The sequence below is a fragment of the Schistocerca gregaria genome, chromosome 7, assembly GCF_023897955.1.
Source record: "Schistocerca gregaria isolate iqSchGreg1 chromosome 7, iqSchGreg1.2, whole genome shotgun sequence".
Taxonomy (NCBI): domain Eukaryota; kingdom Metazoa; phylum Arthropoda; class Insecta; order Orthoptera; family Acrididae; genus Schistocerca; species Schistocerca gregaria.
The window spans coordinates 189,704,990-189,726,826 of record NC_064926.1 but is presented as its reverse complement, the minus strand read 5'-3'; the positions used below and the strand labels follow the sequence as shown (position 1 = coordinate 189,726,826).

At 44.1% G+C, this 21,837-nt stretch overlaps 1 protein-coding gene across 2 annotated transcripts in view; it reads right to left on the bottom strand.

Moving 5' to 3' along the window:
* The window catches only part of LOC126281541 (leucine-rich repeat-containing G-protein coupled receptor 5-like), a 685,956-nt gene that overhangs the window by 171,623 nt on the left and 492,496 nt on the right, over nucleotides 1-21,837 (bottom strand). For both annotated transcript variants that reach the window (XM_049980596.1, XM_049980597.1), the window contains exon 12: nucleotides 5,418-5,489. In XM_049980596.1, the coding sequence (XP_049836553.1) occupies nucleotides 5,418-5,489 (72 nt within the window). The remainder of the gene's footprint in view (nucleotides 1-5,417; nucleotides 5,490-21,837) is intronic.

Genomic DNA, 21,837 nt, shown 5'->3' with positions numbered 1-21,837 from the left:
GGGGCTATTTCCAGCTACATAACACAAAAATTAAATTCCAAAAACCTGCCGAAACACCACGGAAAATGTGCCTGACGACTCTTAGAAAAGACACGCTGTATAGAAGAAACTTTATCGTCAGGAGAATTTTCTCCGGTCTTATATACAGATAAAGTTTTGACGAATGACACATGTCCAAAAATTGAGGAAAGTGATTTTGAGGACAAAATCACTTTCATACACAAACTTAGAAGAGGCAGCGTGTTCAGTTCCTGGTGTAATTACAACGTAACATATATTACGTTGTCAACTTGGAGGGTTGACTGTGTTGCTCTACGGAAGCAGTGCACTCTCGACTTCGAAGAGGGCTTCCAGCGTCATCTAGACTACAACAGGACGACGAGTACTTAAAACATTTTCCATGCCGCGGGCTCCTTCAGAGCAGGGGACCAGAGCTAACTGTCTACGTCTATACAGATACTCCGCGACGCACCTCACGCAGCGTAGCGGAGGTACCCTGTACATATATTAATCATTTCCCTTCCTGTTCCACACGCAAATAGAGCGAGGGAGGAACGACTGTTTCTATGCCTCCATATGAGCTATAATTTCTCGACTCCGTGGTCCTTATGCTCAGTGTATGTTGGCGGCAGTAGAATCATTCGGCAGTCAGTTTCAAACGCCGGTTCTCTAAATTTTCTCAGTCGTGTTCCTTGAAAAGAATTTCGACTTCCCTCTATGGATTCCCATTTGAGTTCCCGAAGCATCGTCGTAACATTTACGTGTTGGTCGAACCTACTTGTAACAAATCTAAAAGCCCGCCTCTGAATTGCTTCGAAGTCCTCCTTCAATCCGAACCGGTACGGATCCCAAACACTCGAGCAGTATTCAAGAATAGGCCGCATCAGTTCCTTTACAGATGAACCACATTTTTCTGAGGCTCTCCCAGTAAACAGAAATCAACCGTTCGTCTTCTCTACCACAGTTTTCACATGAACGGTGCGTTTCATATCGCTTCGAAACGTTACGCCCAATATTCAAACTACTTCACTGTTTCCAGCAGTACACAACTAATGCTTTGTCCGAACATTACAGTTTTGTTTCGCCTACTCATCCGTATTAACTACCATTTTCCAACATTTACAGCTCGCTGCCACAAATTTTCTCTGAGTCATCTTGTATCCTACAGTCATTTGTCTTCGATATCTTACCGCAAAATGTAAATGTGAATTTCGTGTGACTAGGGCCTCCCGTCGGTTATACCGTTCGGCGGATGTAAGTCTTTCGATTTGACGCCAATCGGCGACTTGCCCGTCGATGGGGATGAAACGATGATGATTGCGACAACACATCACCCGGTCCCTGAGCGGAGAAAATCTCCGACCCAGCCCTTAGAATTGACAATCTGTCGCGCAGACAACACAGCTACCCGAGGAGGACGACACCTTCCCGTACAACACAGCATCGTCAACAAACAACTGCAGACTGCTGCCCACAACGACCATCAAACGATTTTTGTATATAGAGTACAGCAGTGGTCCTATCAGACTTTCCAGGGGCACTCTTGAGGATGCCCTTGTCTCTGATGATCGCTCGCTCAGAGAACAGTATGCTGTGTTCTGTTACTTAAGAAGTTTTCAAGTTAGACACATGTTTATGAACTTATTCCATACTCTCGTACTTTCGTTAATAGCCTGCAATGAGGCATCGTGTCAAATGCTTTCCGGATATCTACAAATATGGTATCTACCTGTGCTCTTCATTCGTAGTTCGCAAGGTATCATGTGAGAAAAAGGCAAGCTGTGTTTCGCACGAACAATGCTTTCTAAAACCATGCTGATTCGTACACGTAAGCTTCTCAATCTCCAGAAAGTTTATTATATTCAAACGGAAATTATGTTCAAGCATTCTGCAGAAAACCGAAGTTAGGGATAGTGTTCTCTAATTTTGAGCGTCCGTTCTTTTACCCTTCTTGTATACAGGGAAACGAGAGACTAGGAGATTTGGAAGACATCCGATCTTGAAACGTATTTTACATGCAATCAGCTCATTTTCTGACACGTATACCTCATTAATATTTTATCTACAAAGACCCCTCTACTAGGCCTAGAATTCCTTAGCACCCTGTGGTATTCCTTGCTTTCCATTGCGCTTTCTTAAGGAAACATGCGTCGTGATGTTCTGTTTGTTCTCCGAGTGCACATATCATATACCTCTTCTCTTCTCTTCTCTTCTCTTCTCTTCTCTTCTCTTCTCTTCTCTTCTCTTCTCTTCTCTTCTCTTCTCTTCTCTTCTCTTCTCTTCTCTTCTCTTCTCTTCTCTTGTCTTCTCTTGTCTTCTCTTGTCTTCTCTTGTCTTCTCTTGTCTTCTCTTGTCTTCTCTTGTCTTCTCTTGTCTTCTCTTGTCTTGTCTTCTCTTGTCTTCTCTTGTCTTGTCTTGTCTTGTCTTGTCTTGTCTTGTCTTGTCTTGTCTTGTCTTGTCTTGTCTTGTCTTGTCTTGTCTTGTCTTGTCTTGTCTTGTCTTGTCTTGTCTTGTCTTGTCTTGTCTTGTCTTGTCTTGTCTTGTCTTGTCTTGTCTTGTCTTGTCTTGTCTTGTCTTGTCTTGTCTTGTCTTGTCTTGTCTTGTCTTGTCTTGTCTTGTCTTCTCTTCTCTTCTCTTCTCTTCTCTTCTCTTCTCTTCTCTTCTCTTCTCTTGTCTTGTCTTGTCTTGTCTTGTCTTGTCTTGTCTTGTCTTGTCTTGTCTTGTCTTGTCTTCTCTTGTCTTGTCTTGTCTTGTCTTCTCTTCTCTTGTCTTGTCTTGTCTTGTCTTGTCTTGTCTTGTCTTCTCTTGTCTTCTCTTGTCTTCTCTTGTCTTCTCTTGTCTTCTCTTGTCTTCTCTTCTCTTCTCTTCTCTTCTCTTCTCTTCTCTTCTCTTCTCTTCTCTTCTCTTCTCTTCTCTTCTCTTCTCTTCTCTTCTCTTCTCTTCTCTTCTCTTCTCTTCTCTTCTCTTCTCTTCTCTTCTCTTCTCTTGTCTTGTCTTGTCTTGTCTTGTCTTGTCTTGTCTTGTCTTGTCTTGTCTTGTCTTCTCTTCTCTTCTCTTCTCTTCTCTTCTCTTCTCTTCTCTTCTCTTCCCTATAAATATAAAATCAATTCACTTCCTCTCCTCCTTCTCTGTGTGCAGGTTAATCTCAGAAATAGCTGTAAGGGTTTTGATCCAGGTTTCACTAATAGGTACGTTCATTCAGGAGGGAGGTTTTTATACATAATTTATAAATATTTCGTACAAACTGTCTGCACTGTGAAATGACAATTAAATCGAAACCCCTGGACAGGTGTTGTTGTTATACATCAATGGGAACAGCTGAAAATGTGTGCCCCGACCGGGACTCGAGCCTAGGATCTCCTGCTTACAAGACAGACGGTCTACCCATCTGAGCCACCGAGGGCACAAAGAGGAGTGCTACTGCAGGGACTTATCCCTTGCACGCTTCCCGTGAGACCTACACCACATTTCCAACTGTCCACAACCTACATTCGTAGTGTTCCTAAAAGATATTTGCCCATTCACTCATTACTCGCTCCAGACTAAGCTGACGAGACCCGTGAGAATGCACACACTTTGCCGGAACTCTTACTTGACTCGTCAGCTTAGTCTGGAGCGAGTAATGAGTGAATGGGCAAATATCTAGTAGCAGCACTACGAATGTAGGTTGTGGACAGTTGGAAATGTGGTGTAGGTCTCACGGGAAGCGAGCAAGGAATGAGTCCCTGCTATCGCACTATCGTCTGTGCCCTGTGGATTTCAATTATTTACGCGTTAACTAAAACGCAGCATGGGATGCACCTTTATTTCGCTTATATAAAGGAACTTTTGCGGTAGCACGGTAGAGGACTCAGCTTTTAGGTTTCCTTGAGACATAGACGCGTGGTGAGTCTATACTTTGTTTGGATATTTTCATACTATACAGAAGTCTTGTGAACGAATCTCTCCTGGCGAGAAAGATATTTAGGCCTTTTAAAGATCGGAATGGCACGGGCACGATTTATTGAATGGAATTCAGAAGTTTTCTACGAACGAATACACGATATTCCGAAATACTTGTATAGATGGTTAAGGGAAGCATTTCGAAGTAGACGACAGTGTCAGAGCGAAAGTTTCTGCTTCTTCGCATTAACAGTCGCAGTTCGCACTCGTAATTCACTGCAAATTTTTCGAACAACGGACAGTGAGTCACTCAAGTGTGAAGATCGGGCTAAATATGACCAATCATCAGGGTATGATATGAGACTAACAATACTTGTATAATGAAATACTTGTAACCAATAGTTTTCCTGCAATCATTCGAGAACTGCGTAGCAAAAACATGTGTTAATCTAAAATGTATGATTTTTTATGCTTTACCGAAAAAGTACTTCAACAAATTTAGATTGTTTATATACAGTACGTTCTTTCATCAGTGCAGTGTGTGACTCAACTTTCAGCTTTATACCTTCAAACATAGCAGTAGACACGATTTTTTGCGTCTGTCACAAGACGTCCACAACAAAACTGCGGCAGTGAGTCTCAACGTAGCATCACAGCGCGCACGGAGCTCCACAAGAAGAGTACTGTAACACGAGCTAAGCATGTACGAACACCACACCAATTTTTCTTATATTTTCTTTTATTTACGCCGTCTCAGTCAACCTTCGATACATATTGAAGCAGTTAGATGCACACACACACAAACAAACACACACACACACACACACACACACATTTACTCATGATTCGCATCCAAACACATTTACACATGATTCGCATGCATTATTTACTTTGATTGTAAATATATTACTCACATCGCAATGTTCCCAGATCATTGCATGTCACTCCATACGCCAATTCTATGTGGAATAGTAACATTCATACCTTGAGACAACTGTCATGGTGTGTGCTGCCTGCATCGCATAAGTTATATGAAAGTGATGATATGGTCTTAATTAACGTTTTAACATTGTACGTTTCCGCCAGTCATAGAAGCCGTCTGGCTGTATATAGTCAACGCTATCTTTGCGTAGCCGGGGCGGCTCGCCAGTGTAGCATGTAATGACCATACGGCTTTACTGACCAGGAGAAATCGTCGTGGTTGTTAGGCCGCCACGAGTAAATCTTACCGTCAGACACTATTTCGACAACTTGTAAGTCCGAATATGCCATGTGAACAACATATATTTCGACTGTTCTTTACGTCACTAGGAAGCGGTACTGTTAAAATTTTTAAGTATTTGAAGACCATCAAGAAGACTGTCGTAGACACTGAAGATGGCCAACGTGTGGCCAATACCGAGAATGACTGTAATCACAAAAATACTTTGTGCATCCGTTTGTAGCGTACTATCATTTGTTGAGCAGAGAGCTTAAGGGACCACAAATTATTTCTCATGAGCAGGAGGATGTAGCTGACAATGAACAGTACTCACAGGTCCTCGAGCTGCGTGAACGGCAGGAAGGCCTCCGGATGGATGTCGGTGATGCGGTTGTCCTCGAGGTCCCTGTGAACAGAGAGCTCAGCGTCAGGTGTGACGGCAGGCAGCAGACAGCAGGTAGCTGTCGGGTGTTGCGCCAGCGCGGCACACTTGGGCCCTGCTGTTGCGTTACACGCCTCACTTTGGCCCGGCCCCTGCTATTTATCCTTATCTGCCCTGCCTAATAATAGGCCCCCCGTTTCTAAACCTGCTCCACATCGTTTCCGTGGACACGAATAGCTCCGGGCTGCCTCAGCTCACTGGACCCACACGTCAGATCAGCCGAAAGTGAGTCAAAAAGGACAGTTGTGCCCTCAAAAGCTGAAGTCGAATGGTTATCAAAATGCAAATCAAACTATTACTGTAAACGTACGCACATGCATACGCGCGCGAGCGTGCACACACACACACACACACACACACACACACACACACACACACACACACACATACACACTCACTCACTCACTCAGCGTCCCCCCCGCTCCCCTACTCACACACACACACACAGTGTATCATAGTTAATAGTGTAACATTGGAAACTAACACAGCCGAAAGTACACAAAAATTGTTTTACGTTAAAAAAATTATGTGTATATATTGATGAAAACGTGATGTCAAAGTAAGATATTTCTGAGCTGCTCAAACAATACTTTCGCTTTTCGTAGAACTGCTAGTCTTCTAAACAACGCGATAAACGTCCAACGTGGTTCATACTTTTCCACTTAATAATATGCAATGAAATGGAAGGTAGACAAAGATTTCTAGTCAGATGAGTACAGACTAATATTAACACCATCATAGAATGGTATAACGGGAGTAGGATTCGTTATGAATAGGAAGGTGTGACAGAGAATGAGTTAGTGTGAACAGTTCATTGACAGTGTTGTTCCCATAAGAATCAAGAGCAAACCAACACCGGACACAACAGTTTAGTTATACATGTCGACATCGCAAACAAAAGATGAACAGATATAGAACAGACATGATGATATTAAAAGGCCAATTCAGTATGCAAAGGGAGATGAAAATCCCATAGTCGTGAGGGATTGAAATAGAATATGGGTTTGGTAGTAGAAACGAGAGAAGAGAAAGACTGAAACTTCCTGGCAGATTAAATATGTGTGCCGAACCGATACTCGAACTCGGGATTTTTGCTTTTCGAGGGCAAGTGCTCTACCAACTGAGCAACACAAGCATGATCTGACAGAAAGTTTCATATTAGCGCACACTCCGCTGTAGAGTGAAAATTTCATTCTAGGAGGAAGTTCTGCAATAAATAGTAAGAACCAACCGCAAGATGAGGAGATGTACTTGGAAGACTCCAGGAGATACGGAAAGATTTAAGTTTCATTACATTATAGTCAGACAGAGATTCCGAAATCAGATATTGGATTCTAACGAGTCTCAAGGAGCAGATATATATGCTCAAATCACAATTTGATCATGATAAAGAGCAGGCTGAAGATTAAGAGACTAGTCAGGAATACTCAGTACGAACAGAAGTGGGATATGGAATATAAAGGAATGAAGAGACACACTGGAAGTTCTCTAAGACCATATAGATACTGCAGTAATGAACAGTTGAGCAGGCAGTTCAGTTGAAGTGGGATGGACATCTCTAATCTGAACAGTCACAGAAGCTGGAAAGAAAAACATAGGTACGAGGAAGGTAACTGGGAGAAAACCATGGAACAGAAAAAAATACTTCAAATGATAGGCAAAATAAAGAAGTACAAAAATATTCGGGGAAGTTCAAAAATACAATACATAAGTTACTTAGGAATGAAGTAACAAAAGCAGGGATGTTAGGGCGAAATGGCCACATGAAAAAATGTGATGAAACCAGGAAAGAGATGATTGTTGGAGAGACTGACGCAGCGTACAGAAAAATCAAAACAACCTTCGTTAAAGTTAAAAGCAAGGGCGATAACATTAAGAGTGCACTGGGAAATGCACTATTAGATGCAGAGTACAGAGAGGATAGGCCTCTATGAAGGGGAGGGGGTTGTCTGATGACAGGGAAGGGATGGGGGTTTCAGTATTGGAATCATAAGTTTTTAGTACTTTGAAAGACTTTATATCAAACGAGGCGGAAGGGATAAGATAATATTCCGATACAATTTCTAAAATGATTGGGGGGAAGGGGCAATAAAGCGAGTATTCAGGTTGGTGTGAAGAATATATGAGATTGGTGACGTACCATCAGGCTTCAGGAAAAGCAAACAATTTCGAATAGAACAAGGGGCGATAAGACCGAGAACTATCGCACAATCAGCTTAACAATCCATGCATCCTAGCTGCTGACAAGAATAATGTACATAATAACGGAAAAGAAGTTGGGAATCCGTTAGGTGAAAATCAGGTTGGCCTTAGGAAAGGTAAAGTCAATCACCACAGAGGCAGTTTACACGTTGCGGTTGGTTCCAGAAGCTATAATGAAGAAAAAGCAAAACACGTTCATAAGATCTGCCGACCTGGAAAAAACGTTTAACAACGTAAAATGGTGCAAGATGTTCGAAATTCAGAGGAAAATATAGGGTAAGCTGTAGGGAAAGATGGATGATAGACTGTGTGTGCAAAAACGAAGAGGGAGGAATAAGAGTGGAAGGCGAAGAACGAAGTGCTTGCTTGGATTGAAAAGGGTGTAAGACAGGCGAGCAGACTTTCAGCCCTACTGTTCAGTAAATACATCGAAAGAGGCAGTGGCGGAAATTAAAGAAAGGTTAAAGAGAGGGATTAGAATTCAAGGTGAAAAGATATCAGTGACAAGGTTCGCTGATGACATTGCTATACTGAGTGAGAGTGAAGAAAAACTACTGAATTTTTTAAATGGAATGAACAGTCTCATGACTACAAAATATGGACAGAGACTAAACGCAAGAAAGACGAAAGTAATTAGAAGTAGCAGAAATGAGAACAGTGAGGCATGTGCACAAAGTAGATCAAGTTAAGGTTTTCTGCTACCTAGACAGCAAAATAACCAAGGACGGCATTTAAAAAAGTAGCATTGGTAAGAATGGCACTCCTCGCCAAGAGAAATTTACTAGCGTCAGACACAGACCTTAATTTGAGGAAGAAATTTCTGAGGATGTACGTCTGGAGCACAGCGCTATATCTATATATCTATATCAACCCGGTGATCAAAAAGTCTGTATAGATTTGAAAACTTAATTAACCACGGAGCATTGACACTCATGCTTAGAATGACATGGGGTTTTATTAGAACAAAAAAAAAAAAACAAAAAAAACGAAGTTCACAAAATGTCCGGCAGATGGCGCTGGACAGCAGAACGTCAGTGACTGCGCTTGACAATCGTGTATAAAAGGAGCTTTAATGAGAGAGAGAATCCCCCTCCTATCAACTTTGACCCTCTCCCCATCTTCCTGTGTCCTTTCCTTTAGGCACCCTCCCTCCCTTCTCTTTCCTTTACCCCCATCCCCTTCCTCCATCACTCTTCCCCTGGGCTTCCCCTCCCCCTTCTCCCTTCCCACTTTCTCCCCTGCCAATGGCATCTCTGCTCTCCCCTCTCCCTCTCCCACCCCCCCTCCTCCTTTCTTGGCAGGTCCCCGGACTTGTACACAGTTAGTGAACATGCGCATGCCGAAAATCAACGCCTCGTGTTTCTGTGTGTGCCGTCGTTTTGTGCTTAAGTGGTTCAGTGTTGTTCGTTTTGTGCACCTACGTTCATGTGTGATAATTTTCGTCTGTGTATGTGTCCAAGTGTCTCAACAAATTTTATCTTGGACTCTACGCCCGTGAACGGCTCCATGTATTTTAAAAACTGTTTGTCTCCGTTTCTATATCCACCATATGTTTTCTCTAATTGTCTTCATTTGTATCTTTTGTGTTTTTCTGAGGCCAAAAAGCGGCGTAGTATGCTGCTGCTGGCCTGCCTTTAAACAGGTTTAAAAATAACAATAAAGAAAAAAAGAGAGAGAGAGAGAATCAGATGTGTGAGCAGTCGTAGCATTTTGACGTTACCTGAAAAGGCGCTTTTAGTGAAGCTGTATTATCAGAATGGGGAATGTGCTAGTTCAGCGTTACGATCCTATCGCCATAGGAAGGGGATTCGAACGGATAAAGGTCCGTTGACAAATGCAGCTGTGGCGAGAATGATTTCCAAGTTCGAAGCCACGGGTCGTTTAGACGATAGACGCCGTAGTGGCCGACCGAGCACAAGGCGTAATGCTGCTAGGACAGTTCAGGAAGAAATGGAGACTGTAGCGGGTTCGTCTATGCACGGGGAAGTAACGCTCGTGCAGTCGCACGTCGCACCGTCATTCCATACACCATTGTTTGGTTGGCACTTAGGCGTACCCTCCGATGCTATCCGTACAAAATCCATCGGCATCATGAACTGTTACCTGGCGATGTAGTGAAGCGAAGGGCATTTGCGATGTGGACGTTTCAAAAGATGGCGGAAGGTGACGATTGGTTGAGTAACGTGTTGTGGACCGACGAAGCTCATTTCACGTTCCGAGCGTCTTTAAACGCCCACAACTGCAGAATTTGGGCTAGCGATAATCCTAGAACTGTCGTGGAAACACCATTGCACGACGAGAAAGTCACAGTGTGGGCTGGATTTACCATATCTACCGTTATCGGGTCTTTTTTCTTCGAGGAAATACGTGATTCTGGTTTTGTAACTGCTAGCGTGACGGGTGAGAGGTACGCCAATATATTACAGAATCGCATCATCTCCAGCCTGTCTGATAAACGCATGCTGGAACGTACGATGTTTATGCAGGATGGCGCTCAACCCCATATTGCTAGACTCGTGAAAGTTCTCTTACGCGCGTCGTTTGGTGATGATCGTGTGCTCAGCCGCCACTTTCGTCATGCTTGGCCTCTCAGGTCCCCAGACATCAGTCCGTGTGATTATTGGCTTTGGGGTTACCTGAAGTCGCAAGTGTATCTATCGTGATCGACCGACATCTCTAAGGATGCTGAAAGACAACATCCGACGCCAATGCCTCACCGTAACTCTGGACGTGCTTGACAATGCTGTTCACAACATTATTCCTCGACTACAGCTATTGTTGAGGAATGATGGTGGACATATTGAGCATTTCCTGTGAAGGATATCATCTTTGCTCCACCTTACTTTGTTATGCTAATTATTGCTATTCTGATCAGATGAAGCGCAATCTGTCGGACATTTTTTGAACTTTTGTATTTCTTTGGTTCTAATAAAACCCCATGTCATTCCAAGTACGTGTGTCAATTTGTACCTCTCTATCTACATTATTCCGTGATTTATTCAGTTTTCAAATTTATACTGACTTTCTGATCACCCGGTACATGGATACACCGGAAGCCGCAAGCCGCCGTACAGTGGATGGCTGAGAGTATCCTGTCATTTCCTTTCCTGTTCCACTTGCTAATAGATACAGAGAAAAATAACTGTCTTTATGAGCCCTAATTTCTCGAAACTTATGTGCACTGTTCTTACGCACAATGTACGTTGGGGGCAGTAGAATCGTTCGACAGTCAGCTTCAAATGGCCGTTCGCTAAATTTTCACACTAGTCTTTCTCGAAAAGCCCGCTGCTTTGCCGCATTGGTAATACCAGTTCCCGTCAGATCACTGTAATTAACCGCTGTCTGGCTTGGCTAATACTTGGATGGGTGACCATCCAGTATGCCGAGCGCTTTTGGCAAGCTGACTGGACTCAGCCTTTGTGATGCCAATTCAGGAGCTACTTGATGGGGAAACAGCTGCTCCGGGCATGAAAACTGACAACGAGCGAGATAATGATGCGCTGGCCATATACCCCCTTCATAACTGTATCCAGTGACGCCTCTGGGCTGGGGATGACACGACGGTCAGTCGGTACCGTTGGTCCTTCAAGGCCCCTTCGGATGGAGTTTGATGTCTCTCGAAAGGAACGTCGTCTTTCCTCCGGGGATTCCCATTTGAGTTCCCGAAGCATCTTCGTAACACTTGCATGGTATTCTAACCTACAGCTAACAAATCTTGCTGCCAGCCTCTGAATTGCTTCGATGTCTTCCTTCTGTCCGAGCTGGCACGGATCCCAAACATTCGTGCAATACTCAAGAGTAGGTCGCACTAGCGTCCTGTATGCGGTTTTCCTTACAGATGAACCACTCTTATCTAAAATTCTCCTAATGAATCGAAGTCGATCATTCCCATTCAGTAACACAGACGTCATACGCTCGTTTCATTGCATATCGCTTTGCAACGTTACGCCCAGATATTTAAATGACTTGACTGTATTAAGGAGGACATTAGTAATACTGTAACCGAACATTGCAGGTTTCTTCATCCTCTTCATTTGGATTAACTTACATTTTTTTACGCTTCGCGCTACCTGCCATTCATCACATCAACTAGAAATTTTATCTAAGTCGTCTTGTAGCTTCCAACAGTCAGTTAACTTCGCCACCTTAATAGAGAACAAAAGCGGTCCCACTTTATTTCCCTGGGCCACTCCTGACTATGCCCTTGTCCCTGTTGAACATTCGGCATCGCGGACAACATGCGGCGTTCTATTACTTAATAAGTCTTCGGGCCACTCACATTTCTATGAGCTGATTCCATATGCTCGTACTTTCATTAATAGCCTGCAATGGGGCACCGTGTTGGGCGCTTTCCGGAAATCTAGAAATATGGAATCTGCCTGTTGCCCTTCATCCATAGTTCGCAGTATATCATGTGAGAAAGGGCAGGCTGGGTGTCACACGAGCAGTGCTTTCTAAAACTAATTGATGGACATAATCTTCTCAGACACCATAAAGTTTATTATTTTCGAACTGAGAGCATGTGCAAGGATTCTGCAGCAAAGAGTAGTTTGGGATATTGGCCTGTAATTTTATGGGTCCGTTCTTTTACCCTTCTTATACACTGGAGCCACCTTCGTTTTTTTTTCCAGTCTCTTGGGACTTTGTGCTCGGGAAGAGATTTACGACAAATGTAAGCTAGGTAAGGGGCCAGTGCCGTCGAGCGCTCTTTGTAAAGCCGAACTGGGGTTCCATCAGGGTCCGGTGATTTATTTGCTTTCAAATCTTTCTGTTGTTTCTCTATGCCAGGGATGCTTATTACTATGTAACCCATATGGTAGCCAGTCCAATGGTCAAATGACGGTGTACTTGTACAATAGTCTTGTGTAGAGGATTTCTTGAACGTGAAATTTGAAACTTCAGCTTTTGTTTTGCTATCTTCAACTGCCACACCAGACTGGTCAACAAGGAACTGAACAGAGCAGTTAAATTCGACCTCAAAAATTGTTCAAATGGCTCTAAGCACTATGGGACGTAGCATCTGAGGCCATCAGTCCCCTAGACTTATAACTACTTAAACATAAGTAAGGGCAGCACACACATCCATGCCCGAGGCAGGACTCGAACCTGCGAGCGTAGCAGCCGCTTGGTTCCGGACTGAAGCGCCTAGAACCGCTCGGCCACCACGGCCGGCAATTCGATCTCAATAGAGACAATATTTTTGTCAGCTGCCATGAATACTCCCCCTCCTACGAACGATAGTCCATCTCTCTGATATACTTTCCACGACTTCCTAAATATCTCGGATATTGAAACACAGATTGTGAGAAAACCGGAACAGAATAAAATCAAGGCATTTGAGATGCGGTGCGGCAGAAGGCTCTTGAAAGTAAGATGGACTGATCAGGTATGTAATGAAGAGGTTCTCCGCAAAATATGCGACGATAGGAAAATATAGGAGGAATGGACAAGATGTTAGGGCATGAGTTAAGACATCGGGGGATAACCTCGATTGTACTGGAGGCAGCGGTAGGTTGAAAACTGCAAGGGAGTGGAAGGCATGCAGCAAACAATTCACCATCAATAATTCATCATAATTTGAGAAGAATAGCGATGTCCATACCTACAATACTATAAGGGAGATTATCTTTATTACTCGTTTTTAAAGCTGTCAGTGATTCCAAATAGAAGTTTAGCATGCATCAACAAAAGTCTTTGATCATTTGCCGACATACAAGTCTGTAAGGTGCGTAAAACGTGGTTTAAATCTGACCTAAAATCTATGTTGTATGTAAGGATACTTAAGCGACGAATGGAAATTTGAACACACGTCGGGATTTGAATCCGTGTCTCATGTTCGCTTGGCAGATGCGCTAACACGCCATCCTGGCACAATGGTTTCACACCGTATCAAGTCTCAAACGTCTATGATATACACTCCTGGAAATGGAAAAAAGAACACATTGACACCGGTGTGTCAGACCCACCATACTTGCTCCGGACACTGCGAGAGGGCTGTACAAGCAATGATCACACGCACGGCACAGCGGACACACCAGGAACCGCGGTGTTGGCCGTCGAATGGCGCTAGCTGCGCAGCATTTGTGCACCGCCCCCGTCAGTGTCAGCCAGTTTGCCGTGGCATACGGAGCTCCATCGCAGTCTTTAACACTGGTAGCATGCCGCGACAGCGTGGACGTGAACCGTATGTGCAGTTGTCGGACTTTGAGCGAGGGCGTATAGTGGGCATGCGGGAGGCCGGGTGGACGTACCGCCGAATTGCTCAACACGTGGGGCGTGAGGTCTCCACAGTACATCGATGTTAACGCCAGTGGTCGGCGGAAGGTGCAATTGCCCGTCGACCTGGGACCGGACCGCAGCGACGCACGGATGCACGCCAAGACCGTAGGATCCTACGCAGTGCCGTAGGGGACCGCACCACCACTTCCCAGCAAATTAGGGACACTGTTGCTCCTGGGGTATCGGAGAGGACCATTCGCAACCGTCTCCATGAAGCTGGGCTACGGTTCCGCACACCGTTAGGCCGTCTTCCGCTCACGCCCCAACATCGTCCAGCCCGCCTCCAGTGGTGTCGCGACAGGCGTGAATGGGAAGGGACGAATGGAGACGTGTCGTCTTCAGCGATGAGAGTCGCTTCTGCCTTGGTGCCAATGATGGTCGTATGCGTGTTTGGCGCCGTGCAGGTGAGCGCCACAATCAGGACTGCATACGACCAAAGCACACAGGGCCAACACCCGGCATCATGGTGTGAGGAGCGATCTCCTACACTGGCCGTACACCTCTGGTGATCGTCAAGGGGACACTGAATAGTGCACGGTACATCCAAACCGTCATCGAACCCATCGTTCTACCATTCCTAGACCCGCAAGGGAACTTGCTGTTCCAACAGGACAATGCACGTCCGCATATATCCCGTGCCACCCAACGTGCTCTAGAAGGTGTAAGTCAACTACCCTGGCCAGCAAGATCTCCAGATCTGTCCCACATTGAGTATGTTTGGGACTGGATGAAGCGTCGTCTCACGCGCTCTGCACGTCCAGCATGAACGCCGGTCCAACTGAGGCGCCAGGTGGAAATGGCATGGCAAGCCGTTCCACAGGACTACATCCAGCATCTCTACGATCGTCTCCATGGGAGAATAGCAGCCTGCATTGCTGCGAAAGGTGGATATACACTGTACTAGTGCCGACATTGTGCATGCTCTGTTGCCTGTGTCTATGTGCCTGTGGTTCTGTCAGTGTGATCATGTGATGTATCTGACCCCAGGAATGTGTCAATAAAGTTTCCCCTTCCTGGGACAATGAATTCACGGTGTTCTTATTTCAGTTTCCAGGAGTGTATATAGAATGCAGTAGTTATGCAAAGATAAGAACGCAGATTTCCGGTCCCATGAACACTCATGTTTAATATTAAGTTATAAACAAATCACGACATATTACCGTGTCACATGAATGAATGGTTAACTGACGAAGTATTACGCCTGCCAATTTTTATTGTCACGTTACATATCCATAAATGAATTAAAGAACTCCCGCATGCCCACTATATGCCCTCGCTCAAAGTCCGTCAACTGCACATACGGTTCACGTCCACGCTGTCGCGGCATGCTACCAGTGTTAAAGACTGCGATGGAGCTCCGTATGCCACGGCAAACTGGCTGACACTGACGGCGGCGGTGCACAAATGCTGCGCAGCTAGCGCCATTCGACGGCCAACACCGCGGTTCCTGGTGTGTCCGCTGTGCCGTGCGTGTGATCATTGCTTGTACAGCCCTTTCGCAGTGTCCGGAGCAAGTATGGTGGGTCTGACACACCGGTGTCAATGTGTTCTTTTTTCCATTTCCAGGAGTGTACATTTGGATCTGCTTACTGTATCAGGCCTGCGTCCTTCCTTTACTTTTACCCTGCACACTTCATTCCACTAGCAAGTTGACGCTTCCTTGATGTTTCAGAATGTGTCCTATCAACCGATCCCTTCTGTTAGACAAGTTTGCCATAAATTTATTTTCCCGATTTCTATTTAGTATCTCATTATTACTTGTTCGATCTAACCCTCTAGTGTTCAGCATTCTTCTTTAACACATATTTCAAAAACTTCTATTCTCTTCTGTTCTGAATGCTTATTGTCCATGTTCACTTCCGTACGAGGCTACCCTGTCTACAAAGGGCTTCAGCAAATACCTTCCCACGTTTATATTTATATCCGATATTAACAAATTCATCTTTTTTCAGAAATGCTTTTCTTACTGGTCTGTATTTTACAGTCACTCTGCTTCGGGTACAGTCAGTTAATTTGTTACCCATGTAGCAAAATCTTCTAATACTTTCAGTTTCTTGTTTATGAATCTAATTCCCTCAGCATCGACAAATTAAATTGGACTTCATTATATAAACTTTGTTTTACTATTGTTGATGTTCATTTTACAACTTGCTTTCAAGATATTATGCATTTGTTTATCTGTTCTTCCAAGTTCCTTTTTGTCACAGGGGGAATTACAATATCATTTTTAATTTTTTCACTCAAAATTTTAATTTCCTTCCAAATTTCTCCTTGATTTCCTTCACAGCTTGTTCAGTGTGCAAATTGCTTAACATTGGGGATTGTCTACTATCCCGCTCACTCTCTTCTCGCCCACTGCTTACCTTTCATGTCCTTTAACTTTTGTAACTGCCTTCTGCTTCCTGTAGCAGTTGTAGATAACCTTTAGGTCCCTTTATGTTAGCCTTGCTACCATCAGAGTTTTAAAGAGTGTATCCCAGTCACCATTGGGAAAACTGTCTCTAAATGTGCAAACGCTATAGATGTAGATCTGGCTTTGGTTAACCAATCTTCTAAGACAAGTTGTAGGGTCGGTACTGCCTCGCATGTTACAACATTCCTCTGGATCCGAAAGTTGCCTTCCACAAGGTCGGCCTCTACCACTGCTTCCATTGTTCTGTAAATAATTCGTGTCAGTATTTTGCACCTGTGGCTGATAAAAGTGTAGGTATTATTTACACCTGTCAGCACTTGCATGTTTTGAATTAGAATTGTTATATTCTTCTTGAAGTCTCAAGAAAATTAGCCCGTCTCAAAATTCTTACACAGCAGGTGAAATAGTTTTGTCATAGCTGGCGCTCCCGCAACGATCACAATAATTGTAAGGAATGCAAATAAACATTTGTTGAAGTCGTGTTAATTAAACAACGTCCACAATTTATAAAAAAATAAAGTTATTGCCTTGGAATACTGAAATATCATCTCAAATGTAAATCCATAACGTTAACGAAACGGGCAGTAATTGCACTTTACACTCCACTCGTCTGCTTGAGATCTGAAGGGTCCATGCCTTGCTAACTTGGAACAAATGTCACCGTCTGTGGTACCATTCAATAATTGAATTTCAATCACTTACTTAAGTATTTAATGTCTGTGTGTCTTGAGCGTTAGTTTGGTGTCCATTTCATGGATCAGAGGCGTACAGTAGTTGGCAACTTCTGTCGTTTTGGTAACATTGCTCCACAACCGACAGGTATCGTTAAACCGTGGAGGGTGATTGGTGTTGTTTCCAAAATGGAGCGAGAACGGTAGAGGCTTCTGAATATACAGATCGTTAAATCAGTTGAATTATTACCTCAAATTTTTTACATTACTTTCTTACGTTATTCATTTATGGACACAGCGCATAAAAACGAGTCACCACTAGGAGACATGACGCCAGTACCGTGTAATACTGCGTACTGCCTCGATTCGACGAGGGAGTCCTTAACTTGCTACAGGTATTCGTCATCCAGCTCAAACCTCTCACCGGTGTTTATACATTGCACAGCTACTAAATTGCAGGTACGTAAATTGCTGCGATTCGACCGCTGTTCCACACATTCTCCAGTAGTTTACATGCGGTTAATTAAGATCGAGTGCTTTGCCTGTCCAGACAAGGAGCGAAGCATACAACCCTGTGAACACGGCTGGTGTTATCTTGGAAACGGGAATGTCCACAACATATTCATCACAAATATGTAGAAGCAATTGCCACATAGAGTAATTGAGAAAGGTAAGCCAATTAGCTTGTATGTTTTATGTTTCATAGATCATTTGAACGATTCTTATATCTAAATGATGTGGAACGGGTCAGTTTAGAAGGTAGCTATTTACGTTTAGTGCTTTTACAAGACGTTCTCAAATAATGATACGAGTTTGTTAACTGAACATCGTTTTATTGCATATTTTACCCGCCATGCTAGAGCAGCATCCTGTCACTTAGTTTTGCTGTAACAAATTACTTATTTCACTTTTTTAAATATTGACAACCTTATGTTTTCTGCTGTTATAAAATAAACTTTCGTTGTTGCATCATAAGCTCTTTCTAGCCGCACGTAGAACTTTTTACGTAAGACGAATTCAGGTCCATTTTGTTTGATGATAAACTGATTATCCCTTCACTGGATTCCTTCGCTGCAGCAAACAACCTCTGAAACTTTTTAAAAAAATATACGTTAGTGTTTGTTACTTGTTACGTAATGTTTATGTTTATTAATTATCTGTCACAGCCATGTATTCCCATTAAATGATTATCATATCAATGTCTATTTGAGAAACAATGTCACAAAGCTGCATTACCTAGTATATTATCAATTCCCTTCACCAAGTTTTTCCAATGTACTGAAATATGCGATGCACAAATCAGGATAATTAGATAGTCAGTATCCATAGTATGAGAATCCTGTTGATTTTTTTTTTTTTTTACATTGTGTCTACTGTCGCCTGTTCTATATGAAGAAATTTCGTTCATTCTATGCGTATGGTATAAATAAATAAATAATAATTTTTAAGCATTTATTTAGCTTATCATTATTGTAATGACTTATATTACAGTAAAGAGTTACTTATTATTTTCATTTAACACTGTGCATGTAAGTGATACGGCAAATTAAAGAAACAGAATAAAACCATGAATGTGAAATTAAAATAACGATTCAAAACTTAAAACAAAAACAAGTAAAATAAAAAGTTATAAGAACAGTAGGTTAAATCTGTAGATATCTTGAATAGTTCATGGGTAGTCAGCGTCATCCAATAGGCGCGATATTTCAGCAAACCAACTTCTTGCGAACTTCTTGCAATCTTCAGTGTCTTCTTTATATCCCCTCCACACCTCCAGCCCTCACCACGCAGTCGCCTCTGGGCGTGCACCTCGTGCGGTGGTGGGGGAAGGACGGTGTCTGGCGCCGATGCGCCTTCAGAAGCGTGCACCCGGATCTCTGCTAGCATCACGACAATGCTCCTTCGTCCTGTTCTGTTCTCATGACGACAGCGGACCTCCACATGGAATGCCGCTATGCTTTGGTCATGCTGAGGGCTGGTTGCCGGACTTGCTTAATTGAAAACCGCTGTCCCTATTTCTTTCTCCGTCACGCAGTCGGATCTCTACAGCTTCTTTGAGAATACAGTCCCAGAAGGTGTTCGGTTGTTGCAACAACTTGGTATCTTTATAATTCATGATATGACCGTGGGAGATGCGGTTCTCTGCCGAAGCAAACTTTGTCGACGGAACTTTGTCAGTATGGCGTTTATGTTCAGTGCATTTCTCCTGTACCGTCTCAGTTGTCTGGCCTACACAGATCTTCCTACACTGACGAGGGATGCGGTAGACAACTCCCGTTTTCCGGATTCCGAAGTCATTCTTTATTGATCCCAGTAAGGTTAGTCTTGGGTGGTTAGCGAAACATGCACTCGTGTTTCCGGAGTATTCTTCCGATTTTTGCTGATATGTTCCCGACATATGGAATAATCGCCTTCGCAACCTCTTTATCCTCGCCTTCAGCCTGCTGTAGTCTCGGCTTCTTCGGTCTTAAGGCATGGAGTATCTGGCGGTTGGTTGCTGGAACACGACCTGTAACCAGTGAAGTTCATCTGCTAGACTGTCGCAGTCCGAAATTTCGTGTGCTCTGTGCACAAGCGTGCTTTGGACACCTTCGTGTTGTGAAGGAGCTGGACAGCTGGAGGCTTGCATGTACAAACCTCTATGTGTCGGTTTACAGTAGACGCTGTGTCCTAGTGTGCCATCTGGTCATCGCCTAACGAGCATATCTAGAAATGGGAGTTCATGGTCTATCTTAAACCTGAATTTGATGTTCTGGTGCTGCGAAGTCAGACTATACGGACTGTGGAAATACGGGAGGAGGAAGAGGGGAGACATAAAGGCTGCACACTGTCATTAAAAACACCCGACTATGGCAACCCGAAATACATCGCCTTTTGGATAGCAGCATCCGACTGAATACAAGAGAACTATTCAAGGTTCTCCCACGCCGGGAAAATCTACAATCATACATTAGGTTATTTTACAGGAAGGAGATGCACTGCAGCCTCAAGGAGTCTGTCAAGCTTCCGAACAGGAAGGTGCAACATTCGGCTTCCCTACTGTTTCTGCTGAGATGCTGAGAGGACGGACTCACACTACCTTTTTCAAAGGTCGTTCACCACGTGAGTACTTCCGCCGCCAACCGGATCACCAGAAGAGACATCTTGGTCCTATTAGTCAGGGAGAGGATCCGGTGCACTCGACGCAGCCTCGAGGAGGCCGCAAAAGAACTCTTCTCGCTCCATCCGGAGTTGACGTCGACACTCTCCCCTGAGTGGATAGATGCAATTAGCTGGTCTCAGGCCAACAAGGCGTGGCAGTAAGCCGCCTACAGATGAACTGCGAAATACGAAAGCCTTGCGGCAAAACCACCACAAGAAGAAAATCGGAGAAGTGTCGGAAGCTGTACAGAGAAAGTAACTGACTATGTTGCCTCATCTGTGCAAGGAAAGGGTTTAAATTTCGCGCCGGCGTCGACGACTGTGCCAACAACAGAATTTCTTAATGCTGTGGAAAACGTCGCTCTTGCATTTCCACTGGACGCAGCAGAAGACATAGGACGTTACACATGCCGTAACATACGATGGAAGCTCCACCGAAGCCGGACATCTCCAAGGAAGAGAGAAAAGTACTTTAGTAGTCACGAGAAGATTTGCTGACAGTCATCCTCCCAGCGGAGAATGGGAATTGTATAGTTCTGCTCCCACGTTACGGCCAAAAACAAAGATTTTACGACCTATTAGAGGATGACACACAGAACTGAAGACGATCCTACCAGCCGAGTGAAGTGGAAGACTATTGAGCTACTTCAACACACATTCCCTAGACAAGAAGTCGGAGAAGAAACTTCATTCACGAGCAGCTGCACCACCTAGACTAGTCCAGTTTTTATCAAGATAGGCTCACCAACACATGAATTAGTGAAACACCTGACAGTGATTCTCACCCCCTTTGTGGGCAAATGCCGGCACCATATACGAATTTCGGCACATTTCATGCAGCAGCTCCAGAACTTCCGACCGGGTCAAAAATACTTTATGGTGCGTTAAGTTATGCTATATGTCTTCACAAGAGTACATCTACGACTATCCCAGTCCATGACAGGGACGTTATAGTCGTGTAACCACTCCGCCACAAGCCGTGCATATGAACAGGCACTCGACCGTGTTGGAAGATACAATCGCCATCCCCGAATTGCTCTTCAACAGTGGGAAGCAAGATGGTGCTTAAAACATCAATATAGTCCTGTGCTGTGATAGTGCCACGCAAAACAACAAGGGGTGCAAGCCTCCTCCACCAAAAGCGTGACCACACCACCGCCTCGGAATTTTACTTTTGGCACTGCACACGCTTCAAAAATGTTCAAATGTGTGTGAAATCTTATGGGACTTAACTGCTAAGGTCATCAGTCCCTAAGCTTACACACTACTTAACCTAAATTATCCTAAGGACAAACACACACACTCATGCCCGAGGGAGGACTCGAACCTCCGCCGGGACCAGCTGCACAGTCCTTGACTCCAGCGCCTGAGACCGCTCGGCTAATCCCGAGCGGCCTGCACACGCTGATAGACGACATTCACGGGACATTCGCCATACCCACACCCTGCCATAAGATCGCCATATTGTGTATCGTGATTCGCCACTCCACACGACGTTCTTGCACTATTTAACTGTCCAATGTTTACGCTCCTCACACCAAGCGTAGCGTCATTTGGCATTTACGGCGTAGTGTGTGGCTTACGAGCAGCCGTTCGACCATGAAAT